Consider the following 10194-nt stretch of genomic DNA (forward strand, 5'->3'; position numbering starts at 1 on the left):
ACAGAGCATACTGATTTTGGCCATAATAACCATAACCGCCCCGCCCCGCTTTTACTCATGCTTTAACTGTGTATTAACGAATTAATGTTGTATTTTAATGTATCTTTTACTCTGTTTACTTGTTTTTATTCAACTCCATTCTTCTGTAAAGTGTCTTTGTCAAATAAAATGTATTATTTATTATTACCGCGCTGTTCCGTACTGGCAAATGACGTAACTTCCGGACTTTGGTACGGTCCTAAAAAGGCTTACGAGAGAAAGAAAGTGCTACCTTCACGAAGGAATATCAACTTTTGAACTCGTTGTTATTCTAACACTGGACCGTATTTAATTGCAATGAGGGTTGTAATAGGTATGTACTACGTGTATTTTATTCGGTGAAGGAAAGGTCATGATGACAAAATGAATGGGTCTTGCTAGCTGTTAACGTAGCATGGTGTACGTTCATTCCTACATAAGAGTGGCGGCTCCCTTTATAATGACAATAGATACGCACTAAAATTATTATAATGTGAAGCGTTTTCGCTCTTGCAAAAAGTTAAGTTCACTGTAAACTTGTTTTGTAAGCATGTGTACACGCATGCGCAGTTTGTGGCAGTGAATGAGTAGTTTAAAGTCGTAAGGAAAAGCGGTAGAAAATGAATGAATTAAGTTTAAAATTGTTGTAAAATAATGATTAAATATCTGTCTGTATATTCTAATCTTAATGTGATTGTAGGAGGCGGCTCTGGCTTTGTGGGTCGAGAGTTGATGCGTCTTCTCAGGGAACAAGGTCATGAGGTCACCGTGATTTCACGCCAGGCAGGTCCTGGGAGAATAACATGGGTATGATGACCCCAAGCTATGCCAAATATAGATTCGGTTCGGGTGAATTTTTTTAAATTTGTATTCCAATAAATCTGATTTACTGCTCCTTCCTTCTTGCATGCAGGCTGAGTTGCAGTCAGGCGGCCTTCCACCATGTGACGGCGCTGTCAACTTGGCAGGAGAGAACATCATGAACCCTCTGCGATGGTAAGGGTCACACATTAAGAAGTTTCTACCGCCAGGAACCTAAAATGAACTTCTCTTCACTTGACTTTTTTTGTATTCCAGGTGGAACGAAAGCTACAAGAAGGACTTGTTTTCCAGTCGTATTGACACGACAAAAGCTCTGGCTCAAGCCATCGCAGCATCCCCCAGTCCTCCTCACTCTTGGGTTCTGGTCTCTGGCGTTGGTTAGTATCCTTATAAGTTCCTGTATAAACTATACATACTATGGGATGCATATTGCGTACACTGACCAATTCCTTTGTGCTTGAACCTGGATCCGTAGCGTGCTACAAGCCCAGTCTGACAGCTGAGTATACTGAAGACAGTGATTGGACACCCTTTGACCTGCTGTCCAAACTAGTGAAAGAGTGGGAAGCTTCTGCGCTTTTGCCGGAAAGTGTGACAAAAACCACAAAGCAAGTGGTAATCAGACCTGGTGTGTACACTAATACTACTAGTACTACTACAATTGTTTACAGCAGTTCAGAATTAAGCTTTTTTTGTCCTTCCTCCACCAGGGGCAGTGTTGGGCCGTGACGGTGGTGCAATGAAGCAGATGCTGCTGCCCTTCTGGCTTGGTCTTGGTGGGACTCTAGGCTCCGGGCGGCAGCCATTTCCTTGGATCCACGTTTCGGACCTGGCAGGAATCATTGCTCATGCCCTGCAGTCTCCGGCTGACACACCACTTTCCTCACCGCTGGTCTTAAATGGTGTAGCCCCCACCGTCAATACAAACTACGAATTCACCAAAGAACTGGGGCGGGTGCTGAGGCGGCCCACGATCTTTTCTGTGCCGGGATTTGCCATGAACGCCCTACTGGGCTCAGAGAGAGCTGTGATCCTCACTCAAGGCCAGAAAGTGGTTCCCAAGAGGACTCTCGAGACCGGGTTTCAGTACAAGTTCCCAGACTTGACCTCGGCTCTCCAAGAGATTGCGAGTTAAAAATAAAGCATGCTTGTAACATTTATACAGGTTGCTTTTTAAATGACAATAACATTGTGAAAAGTGCCGCTTGTATCATAAAATTGACATTTATTGACATTACTGGTTCCGACATACAGTGAAGAAAATAAGTATTTGAACACCCTGCTATTTTGCTATTTCTCCCACTTAGAAATCATGGAGGGGTCAGAAATTTTCATCGTAGGTGCATGTCCACTGTGAGAGAGATAAACTAAAAAGAAAAATCCAGAAATCACAATGCATGATTTTTTAACAATTTATTTGTGTGATACAGCTGCTAATAAGTATTTGAACACCTGAGAAAATGAATGTTAATATTTGGTACAGTAGCCTTTGTTTGCTATTACAGAGGTCAAACGTTTCCTGTAGTTTTTCACCAGGTTTGCACACACTGCAGGAGGGATCTTGGCCCACTCCTCCACACAGATCTTCTCTAGATCAGTCAGGTTTCTGGGCTGTCGCTGAGAAACACGGAGTTTGAGCTCCCTCCAAAGATTTTCGATTGGGTTCAGGTCTGGAGACTGGCTGGGCCATGCTAGAACCTTGATATGCTTCTTACGGAGCCACTCCTTGGTTTTCCTGGCTGTGTGCTTCGGGTCGTTGTCGTGTTGGAAGACCCAGCCACGACCCATCTTCAATGCTCTGACAGAGGGAAGGAGGTTGTTCCCCAAAATCTCACAATACACGGCCCCAGTCATCCTCTCTTTAATGCAGTGCACTCGTCCTGTCCCATGTGCAGAAAAACACCCCCAAAGCATGATGCTACCACCCCCATGCTTCACAGTAGGGATGGTGTTCTTCGGATTGTACTCTTCATTCTTCTTCCTCCAAACACGCTTATTGGAATTATGACCAAAAAGTTCTGTTTTGGTCTCATCTGACCATAAAACTTTCTCCCATGACTCCTCTGTATCATCCAAATGGTCATATGCAAACTTAAGACGGGCCTTGACATGTGCTGGTTTAAGCAGGGGAACCTTTCGTGCCATGCATGATTTCACATCATGACGTCTTAGTGTATTACCTACAGTAACCTTGGAAACGGTGGTCCCAGCTCTTTTCAGGTCATTGACCAAGTCCTGTCGTGTAGTTCTGGGCTGATTCCTCACCTTTCTTAGAATCATTGAGACCCCACGAGGTGATATCTTGCATGGGGCTCCACTCCGATTGAGATTGACCGTCATGTTTAGCTTCTTCCATTTTCTAATGATAGCTCCAACAGTGGACCTTTTTTCACCAAGCTGCTTGGTAATTGCTCCGTAGCCCTTTCCAGCCTTGTGGAGGTGTACAATTTTGTCTCTGGTGTCTTTGGACAGCTCTTTGGTCTTCGCCATGTTACAAGTTAAAGTCTTACTGATTGTATGGGGTGGACAGGTGTCTTTATGCAGCTAACGACCTCAAACAGGTGCATCTGATTCAGGATGATACATGGAGTGCAGGTGGACTTCTAATGGGCAGACTAACAGGTCTTTCAGGGTCAGAATTCTAGATGATACACAGGTGTTCAAATACTTATTTGCAGCTGTATCACACAAATAAATTGTTAAAAAATCATGCATTGTGATTTCTGGATTTTTCTTTTTAGTTTATCTCTCTCACAGTGGACATGCACCTACGATGAAAATTTCAGACCCCTCCATGATTTCTAAGTGGGAGAAATAGCAAAATAGCAGGGTGTTCAAATACTTATTTTCTTCACTGTATCACTTCTGGTGTCCTGCGTCGTCACGATTCATCATTGTGGGTCATTTCGTTGTCATCCACCTCCGGAACAAGAGGAAGTTGGTCGCCCCACTCACTGCTGCGGGCGCAGCGGTACACGTCCCTGAACACGAAACCTCAACCACATCAGCTTTCACTTTTGTCTTATTTTGATTTCTTTTCAAGTCAGAGATAAAACGTCAACGCATGGCAGCCAGGAGCTCTCACCTGCTGTGTTTTCGTGCGGTCACCACGACGTGTTTCAGCTGTCCGTTGGGGCAGCACAGGCGACAGTGAACGTGCCTCGTCCTGGCCTGTGGGGACGCTATCAGCCGAGACCACTCCACCTCCTTGACTCCCTCTGCCTCTGGAGGGCGCTCTCGTGTCAGGATGAGGTAGCTGAACTTCTCAGTGTGACTGTTGTGCTGACAAAAACAACATTAAATACGGGGCTGCTATTCTGTTCACAGTCATAGTTAATATTTTCAATAATATTATTGCCAACAATAAGTATGATTGCTGCTGTATCCTCGTTTGTTTGTTGTTTTGTTATTGTCGTTACAATTCTTGTCTCTCTCTGTAGTGCCCCCTATCGTTTTATTTTTCTCTTCTTTTCTATCCCCTCCTGCTCTAGTTCAGCAGCTCCACATTTGCATAAAAAAAGACAAAGTCAAAACCTATATAAGTAGAATAAAGGTTAGTGGAGAAGATTTGAGTCCACAGGACAATTTTTGCAACTCGTCAATGAAAGTTCACTAGAGTGAAGCGAAAGTGAAAGTGGTTCCCAAGAGGACCCTCGAGACCGGGTTTCAGTACAAGTTCCCAGACTTGACCTCGGCTCTCCAAGAGATTGCGAGTTAAAAATAAAGCATGCTTGTAACATTTATACAGGCTGCTTCTTAAATGACAATAACATTGTGAAAAGTGCAGCTTGTATCATAAAATTGACATTTATTGACATTACTGGTTCCTACATAGTCACTTCTGGTGTCCTGCGTCGTCACGATTCATCATTTTGGGTCATTTCATTGTCATCCACCTCCGGAACATTGTTGTTTTGTTATTGTTGTTACAATTGTTGTGGCTGTTCTTGTCTCTCTATGTAGTGCCCCCCACCGTTTTATTTTTCTCTTCTTTTCTATCCCCTCCTGCTCTAGTCCAGCAGTCAAAACCTATATAACGGGAATGGTATCTTACACTTTTCCCTGGTAGAGCAAATCCGTTTCATATGTAAGGGCATTTAGATCAGCAATACTATTTTCCCTAATGGCTGGACAATAAATACAGGGCTGCCTCTCCATGGGGGGCACAAGGCTGTTTATCAGGTTCAAGTAAAATAGTATAAAAATAAATACAATTTGGCTCCAGGCGACCCTCATTTAGTATAATGGTATAAGAATGCAAAGTGTGGCTCAGACTTACCCCGTAGAGAGGCATATACATCTGGTGAAAGTTGCAGGGTACCGCAGGCATGAGTGCTAGTTTTGGACACGTCTCTTCATGGGGACACTTGAATCCAAACAAAGCAACAAAAACATTTGAAAAAAATATTCAAAAATTGATAATGTGACATGTTATTACTTCAAAATAATTACCGGAGCAAACACCGATGCTGGTCTGGTATCGTAGATGTTTTTTTCTTTCTTCTACAAATGGAAAATAAAGATTTAACTCATGAGACTGCTTTTTAGTTTTAATGTACAAAAACTGAAGTACCTGTAATAAAATATCTCTGGCCTCCATGAGGATCTGATGTCCTTCTTTGGTCCCGTTTTCCACCAACAACTGCACAGTGGAAAGTCCAAGCATTTTATCACAACAATCAAGTCACAAGACAAGAACTGAAACCTTTTATTGCACTCAATCCGACTTATCAGCACAGAGTAGCAAAGTTAGACTGACCAGGTAGGAGGAGGTCTTTCTCCATAGAGTGAACACCACCTCTTCTCGTTCCTTCGTGGTGGGAATCTCGGACAAAGTGAAGGCGGACGTCACCAGGTCAAATTGCACCTGACAGGACAACAGATTGCACGATTCTTACAAATTAGCTGTAATTAAAAAAAGTCATAAATCATGTGCAGGGGCGAGGGCTGAGTGTGTTTTGCTGTTAGGACCTCTTCTTGGTCTCACCTTGGGGGACATGGGGAGGAACTGCCTGAAGTAGACGTGTTTCATGTGAGCATCAGCGTGTTCATCGTCACCTTTCCCAATAGAGCAAGAACAAGTTTAAGTCATTCAGCAAGCTAATTTAATCTGAGGACGGCCGAGTTCATTTTGGGGCGTGTGTGTCAAAGGCAAGCCCCAGGGAATGTTTGAGGCACAAAAATCATCTGAAAAAAAATTTTTTTATAAAATAATATATTAAAAAATATATATATAAAATATTCATTTTTAAAAAATAAAAGGAACAAAAAATAAAATCAGTATTTAATTATTCAATACAATATAAAAATACATGCAACAAGGCGGAAATGGTGATACTAATAACCAATAGTAACAGAAAGCTTCTACTATATGTAAAATGACAATAAAGGGCATTCTAAAAAAATAAAATAAAAAATAAAAACTTTCAAAGTCCCCCCCTGCATCCTTTTACTGTATCTTCCGCACTTAAAAGCCTTTATTTATTTTTAAATAGACTGTGCGCCTTATGTGTGTAAAAACGTGCTTTTGGTACAGTGCATCCGGAAAGTATTCACAGCGCTTCACTTTTTCCACATTTTGTCATGTTACAGCCTCATTCCAAATTGTATTAATTTAATCTCTTACCTCGAAATTCTACACAAAATACTCCATTATGACAATGTGAAAATGTTTTTTTTTTTACTTTTTTTGAATTTATTAAAAATAGAAAACTAAGAAATCACATTTACATAAGTATTCACAGCCTTTGCCATGAAGCTCAAAATTGAGCTCAGGTGCATCTTTTTTTCACTGATCATCCTTGAGTATTAAGCAAAGGCTGTGAATACTTATGTAAATGTGATTTTTTTGTTTTCTATTTTTAATAAATTCAAAACATGTAAAAAAAACCTTTTTTCACATTGTCATAATGGAGTATTTTGTGTAGAATTTTGAGGTAAGAGATTAATTTAATTCAGTTTGGAATGAGGCTGTAACATGACAAAATGTAGAAAAAGTGAAGCGCTGTGAATACTTTCCGGATGCACTGTAAGTCTTCTGCCTGATTGACTGTCGGACCACTTCCTGCTAACACAGAGATGTAATACATACGCTGCCAGCGTATGTATTCAGAGCACATTACATAACACGTACAGTACGTACACTTACCTCTGCCACGCCTCCGATAGGTATACTAGGCAAAACAACAAAAACAACATTGCGCCCATCTCGCTGCTACTATGAAAAACCAAGCGACGCAAATGAATTCGGAACTTGCCATCATTCCAGGAGAACAGAACTCCAACCGCTGGACATTGGTGGAAGCGGGGTGTTCAAAGTGCGGAAAATACGGTATTCGTAAGTACCATGTTTTAGGGTGCGTGAGTGTGTGCACCTTTAAGAAGTCGTTCTGCCAATATGTTCATCGGGCCTGAGCTGTCCACACACACCATCTCCTTCAAAGTGTCCGCCCAGAGAGCATGGGATGCCCTGTGCAAGAAATTACACATTTCCACACAAACATGGATATTTTCAAAAACGGCCATTTCATGCACTATGGTGTTGAAAAAATAGTATATACAAATCCAATGTCCACATAGAAGGACATGTACCAGCTAAAGCCAATTTGGACACAACTGACTTGGTTGTATTAGAACGGATCTGTTCATCAATAGAGGGATATTTTAGATACACCATGGTAATGGTAATGGTTTTATTTCATTTGAACATGCATCAGATTACAATTGAGTTCACAGTTCCACATGTCCAAAAGGAGTAGGAAGAAGCAAAGCTTATTAAATCCTACCCCTCCATCTGGTACTTTTACAATCAGTAACTGTTACATTTGTTCACTTCCTGCTTTCCATAATACAGTTTAAGGTTGTTTTTTTTTTTTTTAATAATGCACCTCGTACCGAAGTAGGAGGTGATATGAGCATCCAATGCCATAATGGGTACCATAGTAAGTGTCAATATAGTGATATATATAGCACATCATGACTGGTTCAAGACTCTTCATCCTTGTATTTAGCAAACATCAACTGCTTGTATTGTTTCTTGAATTGGCTCATCGTTGTGTATTGTTTGAGGTCCTTACTCAATCCATTCCATAGTTTGATTCCACATACTTAAATGCTATGGCTAGCATAACGTAGTCCTAGCATAGAAGTGTTTCAAATGTACTTCTTCCCTGAGATCATATTTCTCCTCTCTTGTAGAGAAGTATTGGATGACATTTTAGCTAATTGCTTATTTTTAGCCTTATGCATTATTTTAGCTGTTTGAAGATTAACTATATCAGCAAATTTAAGTATTTGTGATTTTAGAAATAAGTAGTTAGTATGTTCTCTGTAGGCGCCATTATGAATTATCCTTACTGACCTTTTTTTGCAGTACATTTAGTGAGTGAAGATTGCTTTTATAGTTATTACCACGACGGGTACATTATATTCAAAATCAGTGCTCAGTGTTGTTTTTTTTTTTTTTTATCACCAGTGTGTGTGTCTAACGCCGCACAAAATGAAACAAACAACATTAAATCAATAACATTTTGTTCTGTCGTCACCTAAGGGAACACTGTGCTCACAATGTCAAAGCTTGTGTTTAATCCACTTCATATTTCACTTACCACGCCACTGTTCCCAGCCCTGACCCAAAATCCAGGAGAGACTGAGGAGCAAAGGAGGCATCCCGTTTCTTAATCTGAAACAAACAAGACAAATAAATTAAAAAAACAACTAAACTAACCAAGATTATTTTCTTGTATGCTCTCTATTGACAGGACTTTGTGGTCACCTCATTGAGAGCCTTCCTCACGGCAGCATAGCCTCCAGCCATCCGAGCCGCCATGTAGACCACACCTAATTCCTCATCGTACCTTGAAACACCATTTTGTCACTATTGGCAAAATCTGATGTGGATGCTGCCTAAATGTGATTAAATGTTGAGCAGACATTTATCGAAAAAAATGAAGCCATGGCACATTAACGGACATGAAAGGATATCGATATCTATGTAGAACATCTACATGTGATATAAAAGTAATAAACAAAAATACTTCAATGGAGTCCAGCGATAGATTGTGCGTCGGAGCTCAGAAAAAACTTCCCTCTGGATGCGGTCTACCAGCACTTGCTTGTCTACACCTGCAACATAAAGAAGATCAATTCCAGCAGCGTGTACAACAAACACCTCCAAAATATTCAATATCCTCTTTTATCACCCACTTCCTGCTTTCTGCATGGCTTTTTCCCATAGTTCCTTCTCAAGACTCAGAGCTTTCTGTCTCAGGGTAGAATCCTCCACAGCACGCTTCCGGCTCCACAGGAAGTTTGTCAGCTTGAGAGTGCGGTCGGAAAGCTGTGGCACTTGAGCCCCTGCAGGTGGACGAAAATAAGAAAATGGTCATATTAAAGAAATGGTGGTGATATTTATTATGACTATTCATGAACATTGTGTGAATATAAATGGATTTCAAAAGAGGACCTAAAATAGAGCTCCTTCATCTATTAACTGGTAAATCTCACCAGGCATGTTCCTGTGAATTGGACATTGTTCTCAACAGTTATTTTCATTACAGAGGTAATTAGCCACTGTTGACCTCCAGACAGTTGGTACGGTGGTCCTCCACCATACTTATGAAGACATAGCTTGGATTTGCACATTATTGAGTAACGTACTGTGAATAATTGAGCGTGCGGCCGACTGGAGATCATCGGGCAGGCGTAGGGTTTTGAGGTGGGTCACACCTGGATGTCGTTTATGTGGTTCCCCTTTCAGAAAATCTACGCTGGTCTGAAGGTTTGCAGCTGCAGTCATGTTCTTGGGTGAGAAATGTAAATTAAAAGAGCATAACATGTAAATTATATATAAACATTCTATAAATATTCTGTGTAGTGAGAATGCTACACAACAGATGTTGACAGTACAGTAATTCACGTGTGACCTACAACGTAATGTTGTGATGGTGCTGCATTCAATGACACCCACAAACCGCACTCACCTTGCCTAGTATCCTCACTACACTTGGCCGCTGACAGAAGACACAAGAAATATATCTTCGTGTCGCCATGTCTCCTCTCAGGAAGCAGTAAACCGAATGAGCTTGAAATTAAGTAATTTCAGGCAAAATCTTCAGCTACCTCCATGCATCGGTGGACACATTTCCTGGATCCCTCAACAGAATAATTCCGGTCATCCGGTAAAGCGGAACTGTTGTTCTTTGAAGTTTAGTTCCTAATGTCAGAATTCTCACTTCTTCCCTTGTTGTTCCAACCATTGTAAAATACAACAATGATAGTTTATAATGAAGTATTTTGTTTAATTATGGTCACCAACCCCCCCAACGTAATCCAACTTGGAGTCTTTAAAGTGGT

At 41.0% G+C, this 10194-nt stretch overlaps 2 protein-coding genes across 2 annotated transcripts; one reads left to right on the forward strand and one right to left on the reverse strand.

The window, feature by feature from the left end:
- The first annotated feature begins 212 nt into the window (after positions 1–212).
- On the forward strand, positions 213–2085 carry sdr39u1 (short chain dehydrogenase/reductase family 39U, member 1). The gene is made up of 6 exons (XM_058081839.2): positions 213–352; positions 719–825; positions 932–1014; positions 1096–1217; positions 1316–1468; positions 1551–2085. Exons 1-6 carry the CDS (start codon positions 337–339, stop codon positions 1973–1975), a joined length of 906 nt encoding a protein of 301 aa, XP_057937822.2. The 5' UTR covers positions 213–336; the 3' UTR covers positions 1976–2085.
- mettl17 (methyltransferase like 17) lies at positions 1974–10023 on the reverse strand. The gene is made up of 15 exons (XM_058081825.2): positions 9822–10023; positions 9499–9640; positions 9046–9195; positions 8877–8964; positions 8615–8696; positions 8448–8521; positions 7215–7309; positions 5828–5898; positions 5600–5707; positions 5414–5482; positions 5293–5343; positions 5120–5206; positions 3926–4122; positions 3698–3821; positions 1974–2089 (listed from the first exon to the last, which is right to left on the reverse strand). Exons 1-14 carry the CDS (start codon positions 9888–9890, stop codon positions 3722–3724), a joined length of 1383 nt encoding a protein of 460 aa, XP_057937808.2. The 5' UTR covers positions 9891–10023; the 3' UTR covers positions 1974–2089; positions 3698–3721.
- Positions 10024–10194: the final 171 nt, after the last annotated feature.

The sequence above is a fragment of the Doryrhamphus excisus genome, linkage group LG11 (assembly GCF_037039965.1).
Source record: "Doryrhamphus excisus strain RoL-2023G ecotype Guam linkage group LG11, RoL_Dexc_Guam_v1.1, whole genome shotgun sequence".
NCBI lineage: Eukaryota > Metazoa > Chordata > Actinopteri > Syngnathiformes > Syngnathidae > Doryrhamphus > Doryrhamphus excisus.

Coding starts and splice junctions, on each gene's coding strand:
- sdr39u1 (XM_058081839.2), top strand. Junction 826..931: donor GTCCTGGGAGAATAACATGG/GTATGATGACCC, acceptor TCTTGCATGCAG/GCTGAGTTGCAGTCAGGCGG. Junction 1,218..1,315: donor GGTTCTGGTCTCTGGCGTTG/GTTAGTATCCTT, acceptor CTGGATCCGTAG/CGTGCTACAAGCCCAGTCTG.
- mettl17 (XM_058081825.2), bottom strand. CDS start 9,890: ATGGCGACACGAAGATATATTTCTTGTGTCTTCTGTCAGCGGCCAAGT. Junction 9,196..9,498: donor CGCACGCTCAATTATTCACA/GTACGTTACTCA, acceptor GTCCACCTGCAG/GGGCTCAAGTGCCACAGCTT. Junction 8,965..9,045: donor AGCCATGCAGAAAGCAGGAA/GTGGGTGATAAA, acceptor TTTATGTTGCAG/GTGTAGACAAGCAAGTGCTG.